This window comes from Anguilla rostrata, chromosome 10 (assembly GCF_018555375.3).
Source record: "Anguilla rostrata isolate EN2019 chromosome 10, ASM1855537v3, whole genome shotgun sequence".
Lineage (NCBI taxonomy): Eukaryota > Metazoa > Chordata > Actinopteri > Anguilliformes > Anguillidae > Anguilla > Anguilla rostrata.
This window is the reverse complement of record NC_057942.1, coordinates 17,640,247-17,658,441: the sequence shown is the minus strand read 5'-3', so window position 1 is coordinate 17,658,441 and position 18,195 is coordinate 17,640,247. Positions and strand designations below refer to the sequence as shown.

The 18,195-nt window shown below is 42.5% G+C and overlaps 1 protein-coding gene across 5 annotated transcripts in view; it reads left to right on the top strand.

The window, feature by feature from the left end:
* The first annotated feature begins 3,505 nt into the window (after positions 1 to 3,505).
* Positions 3,506 to 18,195, top strand: part of LOC135265180 (far upstream element-binding protein 3-like) — a 35,294-nt gene continuing 20,604 nt past the window's right edge. For 3 of the 5 annotated variants that reach the window (XM_064354549.1, XM_064354552.1, XM_064354548.1), the window contains exons 1-3: positions 3,506 to 3,662; positions 8,069 to 8,122; positions 13,856 to 13,967. In XM_064354549.1, coding sequence (XP_064210619.1) covers positions 3,564 to 3,662; positions 8,069 to 8,122; positions 13,856 to 13,967 — 265 coding nt within the window. In that variant the 5' untranslated portion in view covers positions 3,506 to 3,563. The remainder of the gene's footprint in view (positions 3,663 to 8,068; positions 8,123 to 13,855; positions 13,968 to 18,195) is intronic. The other 2 variants (XM_064354551.1, XM_064354550.1) reach the window with 1 other exon arrangement.

Sequence of the window (18,195 nt, the reverse complement as noted above, 5' to 3'; positions counted from 1 at the left end):
CTAACTGCCCCATGAGATTCTGCAACCTGCGCTGAGCTTGATTTATTTTCATAATAAGCTGCAGAAGGTTTGGGACAAAGAGATATTTTTTATTTATTTGGCTCTGTTCCCCAGAATTTTAGGTTTGTAATCAAACAATGCACGTGTGGTTAAAGGGAAGATTCTCAACTTTTATTAAAAGGTATTTTTATATAATTTAGTTTCACCGTGTAGAAATTACAGGACTTTTTATAATTAGTCCATCCATTTTAATGGGAAACTTCTCGGACAAATGGTTTCACAGGTGTTTCTGATTAGTCAGGTACAATCAATTGCTTTCTTAGTGCAGGTATAAGACAGCTTTCAGTATCTAGTCTTAATTCAAGGCTTTTGATTGCCTTTTGAGTCTGTTATTTGTGTGTGTCAACATGAGGACCTGAGTTTTGTCAATGAAAATCAAGGAAGCATTATGAGACTGAGAAATTAAAAAAAAAACAGTCAGGGATATATATAGGCTTATCCCTTAGGATTACCAAAATGTATTGTTTGGAACTTCATTAATAACAACAAACACACTGGTGCGTGCAGTAATAGTAAAAAGTGTGTTAGTCAAAGAAAGACCTCTATAGTTGATGAATGAAGAATTTGCACCATAATGAAGGGAAACTCCCAAACAAACGCCTGTCCGAGAAATCAGAATCACTCCTTAGGTGGCAGGCGTGGATATCTCAGTGCCTACAGTCCACAAAGGACGTGAACAAAACTACAGAATCTACAATGCAATATGCAAACCACCCAGGGTATAGTTTGCTAAGAAATACCTAAAAGAGCCTGCAGAGTTCTGGAAAAAGGTCTAGTGTACAGATAAGTTTGAGATTGACTAGTATTAGAGTGCAGGGAAGAGCAAGGTGAGGAGGCCAAAAGGAGCTGCCCAAGATCCAAAGTACCCCCCCCCCCCCCATCTGAGAAACAGGATGGCTGGGATGTTATGGTTTTGGCATGTATGGCTGCCACGGGTATCAGCTCTCTTGTCTTCATTGATGATGTAACTGCTGATAGTAGCAGCAGAATAAATTCTGGAGTATATGGAAGCATATTATCTACTGAAGTTCAACCAAATGCCTCTAAACTCATTGAATGGTGCTTCATCCTACAGCAAGACAACAACCCCAAATATACTCCTAAAGCAACAAAGCCAAAACTGGAGCATTCTTGTGTGGCCAAGATATTCACCTGATCTGAATCCAATTTAACATGCATTTCATATGCTGACAAGAAAACATTTGAATGTCATGTACCCCCATTGCATTCACTTTTTGTATATACAATTATAAAATCACAACACTCAAATGGTACGGGTATGTGGTAAGACAGCCAGTGACTACTGGTCATACACAGTGCAGAGTAAGTTTAATTGTGCGCACTGGTTATATCCAATAAATCTCTACCTGTCATTAGATCAGATTTCTGACTTGGGTTCAATCAGGCAAATGCCACACAGTCTTGCTGTAGCTGTCGTGGATCTACTGTTAATAGTCATGTAGTTGCCCTCTGCTCTCTGTGAGTGGGCCAATGTAGACACCAGCTATACCACTTTATCATTTACTTATTACCCTCTAAATTAAATATCATTATACAAGCTGCTTTGCATTTACTCTAAGTGTATTTCCTTACTGTAGACCATGAACCCTGAATGCCCTGATATCAACCATTGTAAAGGCAGTAGGTCGTCAGAAAGCTCTGCATATAAAATATCCTTCATCCCACACAACACTGTCTGGGCTCATTGGAAACATACTGAAACAAGACATTTCTAAAACTCCAGAAAGTGAGAATCATTTAACTATGACTTCCTGGTAAAATGAAAGTCAAATAAATAAAAAAACAAGCTGAACAGAAATTATTTGAGACTACATTTAAATAACGGCAGATGTGGCCAGTGCTGGTGCTGGAAGGTCACAGGTTGTGCTGGTTTTTTAAAAGGTAAGTAATACAAGTCACATGGGGTAAGAACAACTACAAATAGTTTTAAAATCATGTGAGTACACAGAATGACAATTCAGATAGGGAGGATCTAGGAGAGAAATGGAATCATTGTCTCTCATTAACAGAGGATATTATATCAGATGAAGGACTGGCATTGATTAATTCATTAGTATAAGATTATGAACAGAATATTACGCTAGTGACAAGATTAAACAGTTTTATAACAAATCATATGGTTGTTATCAATGTAAGTTGCATACAGATTCATTGAAACGTCCATTGTAAATATGAGAAAGTAAAAACTTTATGGAAGGATCAAGACAGCTGGTTATCCAAAGTATTGAAATATCATAAATCCTTATGTTACTGCAAGATACAATGTATGATAGCATATACCATATAGAAGATATACCAGTTGGTGGATTATTATGTTTTCATCATCCATCCATCCATCCATTATCTATACCCACATATTCCTGATCAGGGTCGCAGGGGCAGATGGAGGCGAGCAGAGGGTGCTATAGCCTATCCCCGCATTGGGCGAGAGGCAGGAATACACCTCGGTCAGGTCACCATTCTATCACAGGGCACACACACCATTCACTCATACAATCATACCTATGGGCAATTTAGAGTCTCCAAACTAGCCTACCGGCCTGTCTTCGGACTGTGGGAGAAAACCGGAATACCCAAAGAAAACCCATGCAAACACAGGGAGAACATGCAAACTATGATGTCATCATTAATTGTGAAAAATACAGTACTTTCAAAGTGGAAAATAGCCTAGAGTCCAGGCTTGCAGTTGTGGAAATACCATATGGTATATTATTTGAACATTGAAAGAAGTATTAATATTGAAAGTAATGAAATTCAACAGTTTCGAGGAAAATGTATGGAAAGCTTCAGTAGAGAGGCAAAAGATTAATAGGTGTAAAAAATATGAGAGGGTGGGATAGGATATACTCAATTTATAGATTGTTATTAAAGGGGTAAAGTAATCCCTTCATATGTCTCCTATTTCCGTGCCATAATGCCATTTAGATTATTACATCCTTGTAATTTTCATATCAGACTGTTTTCCTTTTTGCTTGGTTATTATTATTATATTGCATGTATATTTTGTCTTTGCCTTTTTAATTGTCAGAGTTTCCGAGTGTGCTACGAGTCCACATGCATGTTTGAACTGTGGGTAGGGGTGGGAAGAGAGGGAGTCCATACATAGCAGAGGTGCACTTAATAGCTATAAAGTGACAGCGTATTACTTCTTATTTTTTGTAAACTTTATTTTGTTTTCACAATGGCTCTATATTGACCAGTCTTTGATGTTCGATTTGTGAACCACATTGATCATTGAAGTAGACTTATTGAATGTAAACCACGTATTACCACGTATTCCCCTTCAGAAGCAAGTGAATGTGACCCTCGGAAGCGCCGAAAGACCAGCAGGCTGTCATAGTTGTGGGCATCGGTTGTGGGCTCTCGCGGTGTTTCTATGGTGACGTTGCAAGGTTCTGTGCGCGTGATCAGTTTCCGTTTCCTGGGTCTGCTCTGCGCGTGCAGGTTTTTTTTTTTTTTGGTGTTGCCGAAAGCTGCTAGGGATGATGATGATGGCGGAGTTGGTGCAGGGACAGGCCTCGGTGGCTCAGCCCGGAATGAAAGCAGACGGCTTCGCCGACGCTTTACATCGGGCCCGACAGGTAATGCAAAAAGGCAGATTATTGCAGGATTTGGATGGGCGTCCAACCAGGCGTTTGGAATGGGGGAGGGTACAGTTTAACTAGCATATCCCAAACTCACTCGTAGAAAACACATCGCTAGAGTTCACAAGTTCCAACTGTAGAAGTGCATGGCTGTGCGTGCAAGATTTAGCCAACAAGGTAGCTTGTTAGCAAAGAGCCATGAGGGCAAGAACACGGCTTAAAAACCGTGTTAATAATACCCATGCTTATAACAACTGACAATTTTGCGAGCGTAATAACTTTTAATGCATATAAGTGGGTCGACTAAAAGAAATGAGCAACTGGTTTACACTCTAACAAAAGGCAACCTGTTGTTAGAAGAAGTCCCTAAAGTTGCTATATTTGTCTTGATGGCTCTGGGCCTAGCGCCGTGAAGCCATTCTGAGTTGTATGATGAGGTCTCCCTCTAGCAGAGTAGCTAGCAACAGGCTAGTGAAGTTATGTTTATTAGTTTTACTAGCTATGGGGCACTGGGGGTTGAGTTGAACTCATTTTAAAAGCAATGTACATTTAATAGTTTGTAGATCTGTGATCACTGCTTGTAAAAAGACGGGTTAGCTGGCTGTAGATGTTAATGTAGCGAGCAAACTCATTAGAGAAAATGTTCGAACAACCTTTAAAAAAGTTTTGAAGTACCATATCATGCTGGTAAACATAGTGTATAACGTTAACGTTACGTAGAAGATAGCGGTATAGCTAGATGTTCGTTTACCACAGTTAGTTCCCAGATCTTGGAAATTTATTTTAGCTTGCGCCCAGTTTAGAGAACATGTCAGAGTACTGAAGCGAGAATAACTAAGTTAGCTAGCTTTCTAATGAGTGCGCACAAGGTCTTGTTGGCTAGATACAATTCTGAAGGCGTAGAGCGACGCTAGTGCTGGTCTGTAGATGGGTGCATTAGTAGCTAGGAAGGCTAGCTAGCTAGTTAAGACGTTTCTGCCCCTCCACCCCACCCACCCGTCAACTAACTGTACAGACGTCATAAGGCCCAGTAGCCAATTGATTGTTGTTGAGAATTAAGATATGTAATCATTCTGGCAGGTCTTGCAAACATACTTGGCTAGCTAGCTGGCTAACTCACACAGCGCCTGAAGTTTCCAGCATGTCAACAACCTCCCCTGACTCTCGCTGCAGTGTTTTTTCCTTCTCCATTTTGATCGTGTAACTTAGTGTCACGATTTTTTTCCTCCCAGAGTCGTGACTCAAATTGTGAATTCATATTTGCTGCACGACGCATAAAAAACTCCCTGTAATTCAGCTGCACATATTAGACCCACCATAAATCTGCCTCCCGAACTGTGACGTTCTCAATGTTTTTTGAAGACACAAATTTTTGATGCCCAGCCTGCCGAATCCTCATGTTTCTCCAAATTAAGTTGCTCATCGTATTGTACTCCCCTCTTTGTAAGCGTTTCTATTGTTCACATTGAAATTTGACATTTGCACACTTAAGAGCAAACTTCAACAGAGTCAGTTGGGCTTGCTGGCATTCTAGGCAGTGCCAGTGAACCCAAGGGACACTGGGTAGTGGGCATAAGTATTTCTTTACTTTTTATCTATCAGAACCGGACACAAATGAGCTGAAATTTGAATAGGATTATGTTAAAATACAGTGAATTGTAATTGTATTATCCAGCAGTCCTGGTTACCTCTAACACACTGCCCCGTGTTGAATTGACCAACGTACATTAAATTACATTGCATTACAGTCACTTACCAGGCACTTATCCAGATCAACACACTGTAGTGGAGAACATCAGTGTTACTCTCAGGAATACAAAAATGCAGTACCACCAAGAAGGCACAATGTAAAATTGGGTGGAACGCTCTGCCACATTTGGGCACATCCGCCTTTTCATCCTCCACTCGAGAAAAAACCTGTCCGAAAATAAGAATCCATGTGTTCCAAAACCTCTGAAATGCATTGGACACAAGAAAACTGGTCTTGAGCCATAAATGGCCCTGACCTATTACGGAGCGGCTAATGTGTGCATGGTCCATCAGTCAACTGCTTTTTAAATCCTGTGAAAGCTGCTTTTCTAATTTCTGTACACTTAGGTTTTAAAGTTTTGTATGAAATGTACACGTGTTTCACCTGCCTGCCATCTTTAACAATCAGTTGTTGATGTGTAAGTCCATGTGTGGGCAGTTTTTTTTTTTTTTTTTGTCAGCAGAAAAATAATACTAGACTGTGTAAAAGCCTAACCCACACAAACACTTTTGAGATTTGAGAACTCTAGCATTAAAGTAATTAATCTCACAATGTGAGCCTGTATTGGAGTATGTGTAGTGACAACTTTATAAATATTCTAGTAGTTGGTACTGGCCTAAATATAGACTCTTCGTCACACTGGTGGACATGCCTTTAAGTATGATATTAAGCAAGTTTTACAGTATCTTTAAATTAATCTGCATGTGCCCCCCCCCCTTCATTTCCTTTCACTTGTGTTTTAAGGTTAGTGTGGGTAGGTGGGAAGGTGGTCAGGGTTCCCAAGCCATGTCTGTCTAATTGTGATTGGCTGTATTGTTCTTGGCTATTTTGTCACGTACAACTGGAACAATTGCCGTTTTAAATGTAATTCACATTTAAAATGCCCCTGTCACTTGTAATAGCATTGCCTTTTGTAGATGGGAATAATATAGTGCCATGTCTACACCGATCAGCCACAACATTAAAACCACCTACCTAATGTTGTGTAGGTCCCCCTCGTGCCGCCAAAACAGCTCTGACCCGTCGAGGCATGGACTCCACCTCTGAAGGTGTCCTCTGGTATATTTGGATTTCTGTATATATTTGTATCTACTGTATATTTGTATCTGATATTTTGTATCTACTGTAAATTTGATTCTGATTGTGGTACTTTCGTTGTCTTTGAAGCTGCAACAGTGCAAATTCCCCCCCGGATCAATAAAGTACTCTACTACTACTACTTATTACATTATTGGTTTGGAGTGTGTCCTTACATTTAAAATTTGAAATGGATTACAGTATTGGGAGTTATTACACTATTGGTTGTGTATTACATTGTTCGTTGCTACAGGGCTATAAAAAGGTACGATATTGTTAGAGGGTGAATTATTTCCGCATGATTTTAAAAACTCTCGACGGGTCAGAGCTGTGTTGGCGGCACGAGGGGGACCTACACAATATTAGGCAGGTGGTTTTAATGTTGTGGCTGATCGGTGTATATCTTAATAGTAAAAGACATTTTGAGATGTTATTTTGCACTCCCTGGCATAGCAGCACTGTTTCTGGAGCCCTTTATTCTATTCCTCACTTACGTTGCATAAAAAACCTGAGACTGAAAGGCAGCCAAGCATGTCTCTTATGTCCCTACAGTCAATGCAGTGGCATCATCTGCTGACTGATTCCCTATATTTGTTTTTAAATCTGAAGTTAATTTAAATAATCTTTTGAGTATTTGATCTTGGAAGCCTTTAAATATTCTGTACAGATTACTTCAGATGCACACCAGCTGTGTGCATTAGTTTGCATTCCTTGAATTCATTTTTAGGAGGTGAAATGGAAAGAATTCTTAAGATGGGGCCTTTTTGCATGGAATGGTGCTACTCTCTGCCATGAGTTTCAGGCTTATATTCAGAATGATCTCAAATCAGCCACTGCATATTTTGACGCTTTTGAGAACCTTCAGTACCTATAACTGCAGAGAATGGTGTTTTTCCATTATACTTTTGCCTGTGTTGCTTTTCAAGGTAGTCTGCCAGCACTGCATTGTATTGCTCTGTCTATGGCTTGCATGGTTACAGATAGTTTGTGGCATAATGACCTTGTCCTTCCCCCAAAGTTTATTGTTCTTTTTTGTAGCAGACAGCATTTAAAAAGCTCAATACATTTACAGCCCCAGTATTTTTATGCAGTAAATCAAACCTGAAAGTATTTACACTTAACCAGTCATGCTGGGTTTGCCAGTGTTGTTTGTACACCCCTCCCCCTTCAAATTGTACCACTTTTAAACTAATATTTGTGGTTGCTGACTGGTCACAACAGCCTAATACTTGTTAGGTGGGGGCCTGGACTTAACAGGCCACTTCTAACGTTGTTATGACGTTAGGCCAAAATAATAGCAGGTAGCCTATGTTTTATTGTTTGAAACTAATTTTGAAATTGATCTTAACTGTAACAACCCGAGTACAGTTTGGCATTCAAATTGTGGCTCAGATTAGTGTAATGAAATTAAATCTTTTCAGGTTTGGTTGCCAGCCAGACAAGTTAACATTGCGTTCTTGGGAATTTAGTTGATGCCAGCGCATTTGTACTGCTACCCAGCTCCTCGTTATGCATGTAGAGAATTTTAATGAAGCATGAAATGAGCGTAACTGAATATTTTTTATGTTTTACCCAGTCATTGCTGCCGATGGAGAGAACTTTCTGCTCCCCCAGTGCTGCAGAACCGCAGGTCCGTTGAATTCCTGACTTTGACACCGCCATTGGTCACATCAAGGCACTTGAGCGACGTTTCCAGAATGGCAGTCGTCCCTATGAGTTTTCTTGCAACTCGATTACATTGAGAATGCAACATTTAGTTTGTATGTAAGGATATGCATTCGTTGTATTCATGTACATAATGTGGGAAAGACATTGACAAATCCCACTGTCACTGTTTATGTGCATTTTGTGCTACTACTTTGGCACTGGGGTCTTAGGTCTGTGTTCTGTTGCCTCTGGGGAAAATGTTGGTTAAGTGTGCACTGTGCCAGCTGTTTTTTTACTTTTAATATAAAGCAAATATAGTGAGCAGTAACGTGAACAGTTGTACATGTCTGTGAGCAATTTTATTTAGTCTATTTTTTTAAAAGCTGGTCCGCATGAAGAGGGAGAGAGAGCCATTTATTTTGTCTCTAATTATCATGTCCAGAAACCAATATCTGTGTCTACTTGCTGGACCCTCACTGAGTGTGTCCTTACATTTAAAATAGAATCCTGGTGTCCCCGCCCCTCGGGTAACCTCCAAATTGAGGTAGCACAAGCTGGCAAACCGGACCAGTCAAACAGCTGGCATCATGGGTAAATCCACTCGCCAGATTCGTACCGCTGGTCACTGGAATAGAAGACCTCCAGACTTGTTGAGTCTGTTTGAAGTCTTATTTCCGTACGAAGCCCTGTCATGATAGCGAGATGGTGTGGCAGGTTGGCAGCCACTGAATTGGTATGTGCGTGAGCACTGGCACCTAGAGAGACTGCCTCTGGGATTTGTATTATGTATTCATTTGGTTTCAACGTATCTGTCTAAATGTATAATTGTAGGATATTGATGGTAGTTTCATGTGTTTTTTTTTTGTCTATGCATTTGAAGTGCTATTTAGTTGATGACTTCTTTTTAATTTATGAATTTTTAATTTACCGACATTTCCCTTCATTTGGAATTCCCAGTCTGAATTGTAGGCCTCTCCCATTGGCTCCCGTGCTGTCCCTTCACGAAAGCACGCTTGCCTGTGCGTCCTATGGAAGGCATGCAAGCGCCCGCTGCTTCCCTTCACTCAGCAGTCCAGCGGAGCTTTCGCTCTTACGGTGCCCGGCTGATGCACCTGACTTTTCATAAATCTGGTGTCTTATTGATTAGCAAGTTTGAGGGAGGACTACTTTTGGTGAATTTTCCTCACCGCCTGCTTGCTGATTGCAGTGTTCTCCTGAGCCCCATCACAAAGTGCTGTTGACTGGGTGCGTGCCGTCCAAGGCAAAGCTGGAGTCTGCTGCCGTCTCCTTTCACACTTCCGCACCTCCGGTAGCTGAACGTGCGGCTGCCGTTGTTTGTGTGTCCACGTCAGGTCTCCGCACGCCCCGCTCTTCAATGCAGCCCTGTCCCGCTGACCACACGCGGCACGCGGTAACCGAAGTCAAACGCGTTACCCCCGGCATGAAGGCGGGGGGGGGCAGGCCACGCAAGAGCAGTCGACGTTCCCGCGTGTGCCGAGAAGTGCTACACGTGACCGGAGCGTACGGCAGAGTTTCAGTCACCTGCTACCTCGCTTTGACTCGCTTTGACTCTCTAATGGCGTAATGTGCCTTTTCCGACCCCGGCGGCGAAGGAAACTGCAAATTGTTTCCTTTGCTTGGCAGGCCCTCTTATCCGGGGCGACTTTAATAGCCGCGTTTTTACAGATTATTAGGTTTTAGTCCTCGGGAATCATCTGTCACTCACAGACATTTCCTGGGGGAGTTTGGACCGGTTGTTTCATCTCGCTCGAGGGTGCGACAGCAGCGCCCCCCGTCTCCCCGTTCCAACCCGCAACTTTCTGGCCGGTTCTCTACCCGGCATACTTGCAGCGCCTCGTGCAATCCACTTAAATATCTGGGTGTCCAAGTGCCTGCTGCTTGCTGGTTCTCCAGTGCGACCCACCCACCCAACACAACCCAACCCAGGCCGCTGAGTCTTGTGCTGCGGGTTAGACCAAGGGATGATGCAAACACTGCTGCTGTAGTGCTTTGTTGGCCGTGCTGTTGACTAAACCGCACGCCCCGATTCTCACCTCTTGCCTGAGGTTTCCTGTGTAGGCCACTTGTCTGCTGTTATTGTAAGTCAAATCCTTTTGTGGACACGTCACTGGTCGCTGTGCTAGAATTGTTAGCATCCCATACATTAGGGTTGTGCAGTCATCACGAGGGACCTGGGATCTCTACTCCTTATCACAAGTTGCTAGTACGGAAAGATGCAAATCACACCGCGTGGAGGCCAACTATAACTGGTATTTCTTGAACCGCATGCTCAAAAAAGAAGAAAAACAAGGCTTTGACATTAAAGACTTGAAATTTAATTGTAAGTTAGGATGTGAATACTGCGTTTTGCTGTCGCTTCTTCAGGTTCGCTCCTTAGCGAATAGAACACCTCAAAAGACATATATATGTATTGAAGTGGCATCATATACATTGTCATTAGAATTTAATCAATGGTCAACGTTAAATCTTGCATCATTCATGGAAATCAATCAATTCTACAATATGATGTCAATAGAACGCAAGTCCCACTTAGCCATCTGATGTCCCCGGAATTTCAACATCTGCACTTTTTAATTTAAGAAAAGAGGACAGCCTTTATAGCTGCCGGTGCTCATAGGGGCTCGCTGCTTCGTTAAGTAACAGCCCATACGTTTGAATTAAATGCCGCCATCTTGCACCCTGTTCATCTGAGTAAGATTATTTGCCTTACATTTTGTAAGTGATAAAACTTGTTTGTTCCGGCATCTAAGTTTTGATAATAATGTAAAACCTTGAATTGAATTAGCGAATGATTTGAATTATTGATTACTAATCATTGGCTGAGTGGGCTGGTGTGCATTCAAAACCACATGGATTTAGGCTTATGATGACCATGGCTTACGACTTTAAAATGCTGTGACTTAGCAACAGTGCTGTTCTGTATGTATATTTGAGAGATTATTCAAATTCATTTTGATTTCTGGAATTTACCCCCCGGCTGATTATTACCAGTGGAAACCCCAAAGCTTATATAATTATAGCCTTACGATGGCATATAATAATAAAGTACAGATTTAAACTAGACTATCAATCGATCTTGAAAATGGCAAAACTGACCTGTTCGTGAGAATCTCAGTGGCGCATGTGCCCACCCCTGCAGTAGACGATCAGCGATCCCCGAGGGCCACGTTTGGCCAGTCTAAGCATACAGCGTACAGTGCATTCGGCAGTGCATTCATGTCCGAATGTACGCGCGTACATGTACGAACATACACGTGCATGGACGCACGCGCACAGACGCACGCGCACACTCAGACACGCAGCAGCCTGCTCTTTTCTGTCACTTCACTCGGATCAGTATAAAAAGAAAATTATACCTTAAGGTGATGGAAGTCTCCAGTTGCAAGTTGCACGCACTGTATTTTTAATATTTCAAAATGTCATCGATTTAGAGTTCAGAAAGATCTCAATTTTCTGTAATTTTTCCAAACTATATGCCACTTAAAATAGGAAAGGAGAGAGTAGGTGGAATGCTTTTCCTTGATAATTATTAAATTTAAATGCCAGGTGCCTTTGATTAACTAGACATTGAAATTAGAAAGGCAGGAAAAATAATGATGTTTTTGTCATGAGCTGTCTTTCAGAACTGCTGCTGCTGTCATATGGTCACAGCCATATATATATATATATATATATATATATATATACACACACACACACATACATACAGTGAGCTCCTTAATGTTTGGGACATTTTTTTTCTTCTTGATTTGGGTCTATATGCCACTATTTTTGATTTGTCATCAAGCATTTTGCATGTGGTTAAATTGCAAAATGCTTTTATTGAAGGGTATTTTTATACATTCTAGTTTCACCACAAAGAAATGACAGCACTTTTTATTCATAGTCCCCCTATTTCAGGGTTGCATGATGTTTGGGTCTGATCGTTTCCCTGGTGTTTCTGATTAGTCAGGTGCATTCAGTTGCAGGTCATAAGAGAACTTGAAGTATCTAGTGTTTATTCTATGCTTTCGATTGCCTAACGGATTGAAATCTGTTATTGCCGTTTGACATGAGGACCGGAATTGTGCCAATGAAAGTGCCAATGAAAGCCAGCCATTATGAGGCTGAGAAATAAGAAAAAAAAATGCATAGACCAAATCTTAGGCTTACCAAAATCAATTGTTTGGAACCTCATTACGATGAAGGAGATCACTGGTGAGCTCAGTAATCAAAGGGCGTTGTAGGCCAAGGAAGACCTCTGGTTGGTGAAAAGCATTCTTACTAAAATGAAAAAAAAAACCCCAAACACCTGTGACAGATCAGAAACACTCTTCAGGAGGCAGGCCTGGATGTGTCAGTGATCACTGTCCGCAGAAGACTTTTCGGAAAGAACTATAGAGGCTGTGCTGCAAGATGAAAACTTCTACTTGGCCACAAAAGCAGGACGGCCAGGTTACAGTTCAATAAGACGTAGATAAAAGAGCCTGCCTTATTCTGGAAAAGGTCTTGTGGATAGATGAGCCCAAGATTGACTCGTATAAGTATGATGGAAGGAGCAAAGTATGGAACCCAAAAAGAACTGCCCATGATCCAAAACACCTCCCCCCCCCCCATCTGTGAAACTTGGTGGTGGGGTGTTATGGTTTGAGCATGTGTGACTGCCTCAGGTCTGGCAGCTTGGCTCGCTTGTAGTTCATTGACGATGTAACTGCTGATATCAGCAGCAGAATGAATTCAGAATGAAGTACAAAAGCACAAGTTCAGTCAAATGCCTCCAAACTCATTGGACGGCACTTCATCCTAACACAAGACCGTGATCCCAAACATGCTGCTAAAGCAACAAAGGAGTTCACATAACATTAATATGTCCCAACGTTCCGATGTGCTTAAATAGGGGGATTATGTATTAAAAGTGCTGTAATTTCTTCATGGTGAAACCAATATGTATAATAATTTAATTAAAGCTTAGAATGTTTACTGTATAACCACACGTGAATTGTTTGATTTTTTTTGTTTTGTTTTGGGTCTTGTGAGGAAAAAAGGACGTCTCTTGAACGTGATGAAAATGTACAAAGTTTATTTCCAATACCGCCAGTGACAAAGCGCAAAGCGAATGACGCTTTGGATTCAGCAGAGTCGGACTGAACTACAAACCTTTCCAGAGGCTGCTTCTTATTTGTTTTCAAAGCTTTGATCAGGAGTGTTGAATACACATACTAAGAAGGATATAGTTAGTTTTGTAACACCTATCAATTAGGCCGTAGTGTATTGGCCGTCCCGTTGTGATTGAATTAGCATGTCTGTTGACTTGGATGGTTCCCAATCTTTCACTCTCGGTCGCTGTTCTACCATTGTACCAACTGTATTGTGATAATGATAAGATCAAGGGAATGTGTGGCCAGCAGACATATTGGCATCAGAGACCTATTTCTTACAGTCTGTACTCCAGAACATTAGATTTGACATGAAATATGAAGTTAAAGTGCAGACTGCCATTTTTATTTTTTTTTGGGGGGGGGGGGTCACACTTGTACAATCAACTTCCCCCAGTTGATTCTACAAGTGTGATGAGACAACAGAACCTGTTTTAGCATTTGTATTAATGCTACCTTTGAGAGGTATTGGCTTCAGCATTGCAAAATAAAACATGGCCTGGCATGCACACGCCTACTGCTGCATTGGTGTAAACGAATGTCTGTTCATGCCTTGTCAGATGGCAGCCAAAATGGGGGGTGACCAGATGGCCCACCTGAACAACTCCTCACCCATGGTAGACCCCTCCCTCTACGGCTACGGAGGACAGAAGCGCTCGCTGGACGAAGGGGGTGAGTAACCGCCCGGCCCCACTGCAGCCCGCACGCGTCTGGAATGCAAATACCCCACGAGGGAACGGGCCGGGGGAGTGAGGTGTGAATTCCGGTGCGATTCGTAGTGTTTCGTTTCTTTTCTTTTCTTTCTAGTCAGAATTTTTGCAAAGAAACGATGGCAGCCGAAGTGGTCGAAGTCACAGGCTAATTGCAGCCATGGTTTGTCGCAGTCGCATTGGAAAACGTGCTCAGCGTGCTCGTAGCTTGCTGTAGTCAGGACTATTAGGACCGGAGCGTTTGTGCTGGGAGCGCGCTGTTTTACAGCCGCAGATGCATTTGTGCACATTGTTCCTGTCCGGATTGGCTCCCTTCCCTTCAGTGGACCGCTCCAACGTGAACTAAGAACAGGTCTCCAGCCTCATTTAATGGCTTTGATATGCCTGCGCATTTGCAAGACGTTAAGTAAGCCGCACTCTCGGCAAGCCACCGCTGACTGCCTCAAACCACAGTATACAAATGCCGGCAGAAGAAATGACACCATCAGAGAAGGCATTTGATGCTCGACAGATCGTGATGCGTAATGGTGCAAGACACTACATGTACACTTGTTGGGCTTCAAAATTATTTTCCATTTAAGTCTGCTGTGTAGTGCAGTTGTTTCTGAGCAAATGCTGTCCAGCCAAAGAATTCCTGGAATCTTTTGGTTTTGGCAAATGTCCAATTCTGAACGGCCCTCATCTGACAGGTGTTTGTCACCTCTTCATTAAGAGCGGAATCAAGCTGCTGTTATCAATAATCATTTATTTTGTAATCGCACGGAACCGTTTTAACATGGCCTCCACAGAGGCCCTTCTTGTTGTCGCACAGAGTCGATGCCTCCGTGAATTTGGAGCTTTCGGTTTAATTAGTTTTATTTTAGTGATCGACTCTTCTGCCTATTCTCTTTCATCCCACTCCAAATTCCAAGTGTCTCTCTCTCTCTCTCTCTTTTTCATTTGTTTCAGCATTTGCATACGTATTGCACAGGGTCACAGATTCAAAAGAAATACATTTCTGAATGCGTTTCCAAGCTAAGTGAGAGCTCCATTCAGTGGTCCTTTAACTTGCATAATTGCACTAATGTTAGTGGTGAACTGTTCAGGCAAAAGAATAGACACCTATATCTTGACATACTGAATTGATCTATACATTACTGTGTCTGTTTTTGTAAGAAATGTGTTGAGCTGTAGGCTGCATGGCAAGATCAAGTTTAGCAACCAAATGCAACATTTTGAGCAAACATGGCACCCAGTGATCAATTCCCTACTTTCTTAAACTTATCAAACATGTGAGCAAATACACCCCGACTCTCTCTTTCTTCCCCTTCCCCTCTCTCCCTCTCTCATGTGCATGCACACACACATGCTCAAATCTACTCCAAAACACACTCACAGCCCAGTAAATCTGGACATGATTTGTTCTATTTATTTGGTTTTTTGTTCTTTTATTCCTCAATTACATTCTACTATAATGTTTACCATGGTTTGTCTCCTCTTGCAATTATGTGTATCACTATCAGTTATTACTTTTTACAACCACATGATTCATAATTTTTATTATCATTTTCTACCAATACTGTCAGGATATTCGTACTGGTCTTTTTATTTACTTATTTTATTCCTTATTTTTTGTGCTTTTAACCAATAAAATAAATAAAATAACTAGGATGCCTAATATTAGCATACACCCACGTGTACACACACACCTTACATGAACATTCACACGTACAGAACTGACGCACATGGCACACACACACATACAGACTCACCAAACAGGCGCACATACATAAAATTTCCCTCATACAGCAAATATAGATACATATAGTATAACGCATCCATATAATCACTGACAATTTCCTGCCCATCTCCCTGCCAAAAACCCACTGAAAAATAAATAAATCATATTGAAAGAAAGGGCTGTTTTTCCCCCCCTTCTCCCTTTCAGTCTGTGTCCTGTCTATGTCTGTCTGTGTCTTGTCTGTTCTGTATTTTTTTAGCCTGTCTAAAAAAACACAGAACTATCCCCATCACCAGTATCAATCTGTTTTTTTATTAAAATCTGTATTTTTTTATATATTGTCGTTTCATCACTGTTTGTTTGCTTAAGTAGGTTTTTGTTTTTGTTATTCCCTTTCCACTTAGAGGCATCATTTTTGTATAAAATAAAAAATATTAAGAGTGTCATGAAGTTGAAGTTTACCTCCCAAGGGGGGGGAGGGGGCTGGTGGCAGGGGAAAAAAATGAGTTTACCAATGCAATGACAGTTGTTGATTAGCTTCTTTTAAGAATATCAGTTTACAGGAGCTCCCACACCATGCTGAAATACACTTCTGGAAGCTTGTGACAAAATCCTGATTCTTAGATGGCCCACTGATGTGCAGTGTGATAAAAATAGAGTTTTGCATTTATGGTGCATTCGCTGATTTAAAATAGAAGGCGTTGCGTGATAGGCTAATCTTTAACTTGCCGAGCTGGCATAGCTGAGGGCGGGAACTGCGACTGAGGTGCCCGGTCGGCCGCACCTCTCCCCCCTGCCCCTCCCGACCGGAAACCCTCGCTCCCTGAGTGAAGCTGGGGCCATTCATCCGTCCCCCGCCGCTGGCACTCGTCGGGTCGGCGGTTCGATCCGCACCGCGAGGCCCGTCAGCGGATCAAGAGGCAGCATGAACACGCCCCACCCCTCGCCCCCACGAGCACTGGGCACTTTAATTACAGACTGAAAGTAAAATGCTCATAAATTCATCAATTGCTGTCCGCAACACCCAATGCCATTTGTTTTTCGTCAGTTGGTGCGAAAAATAAAGAAAATAAATGGACATGTGCTCCACGTTCGCATTTTAACAGGTGGGGCGTTTGTAGAGGTCAGATGTCACGGATTACTGCAGATAACCCGCCCACCCCCTTCCCTCACACGCACACCCGCACCCCAGGCAATGCAGTGAAAAACCACATTCACTCAAAGCATGATATCTAGGTGGCTCTGTAATGTGTGTGTGTGTGTGTGTGTGTGTGGAGGGGGTGTTTGTGAGCGTTCTATGATTCCTGGAACATTTGGCAAATGGGACGCGGAGCGCCAGGCAGAGTTTAATGGGGGAATTGGGGGAACCTGGCATTTTTGGCAGCCGTTGCAGAGGGGACCGGGTGAGGTAATGGACCGGAGAGCCTGAGAACAGTGGACTCGGGTGTTTTTTTTGTTTTTTTTTGTTCTTTCTTTTCGAACGGAGCCGGGGGTGACGGTCCCACCTCGACCTGGCGCTGCTCCTCCAGAAGCGCTCGCATCCTTCTGTCCCCACCCCACCCCAAAAAACCCGCTTCTGCCAAGCCCAGAAGCCCGCCCGGTATCACTGTCATGGAGACGTTGAAGAAGTTGTGTTTTTTTTTTCTTCTTTCTTCTCCTCTCTCTCTCTAGTCCCAAGTTTTCCCACATCTAGACAGCCCTTTTTTTTAAAGAAATGTAACAAAAAAGATAATAAAAAAAGAATGAATAAACAGAGTGCCGAGCGGGAGGGGAGAGAGAGGCGTCGCCGCGTTGCACAATAGCGTTTGTCAGTCAGCGGCGAAGTAAATCCAGCCCCCCGCCCAGGCACTTCCAGACCCACCGCTGGGGGGTTGTCCCGTGCCCCGGAGTCTCGTGGAAGAGACGGGCAAACCCACCTACCCCCCAAAAAAAATGTAAAAATCTCCAGTAGGGATTTGGAATTATCCCCCCCCCCCCCAGTCTCACGGTCACTGTTTATGGTCCAGCGGGAGGGTGGGGGCTTCTGAGCTCTCCCCCAGTCGCTGTCACTGTTATTGTTGGTGTCCAAGGGCGTTCGCAGGTTCTGTTTCGGCTTCACGTGGCGAGATTAGTGCACAAAGGTTACGTGAGGGGGTGGGTGGTTAAAAAAATCCTGAAGGTGGTATGAATGAGTAGTCCTGTGATTTTGGCGAGGGTGGCATATTTCTGGTCGAAGACTCTGCCTCTTCATCCAGGATCTGGTGAACTTTGCATGATAGCATTTTTCGTGTCCAAAAAAATTATTAAAACATATTAACCGCTCTCAATGAGAAAAAGATCTTCCACTCCAGCAGCAGCTTACCCTTCTCTATGATTGTCTTGTATCATTTTAATCAGGACTTTTGGGGAAAAGTGTCACATTATGGGAGCATTGTTTCCAACATATTTTTTGGTGATTTGGTCAAAGACCATCGTTCTCTTAACCCTACCT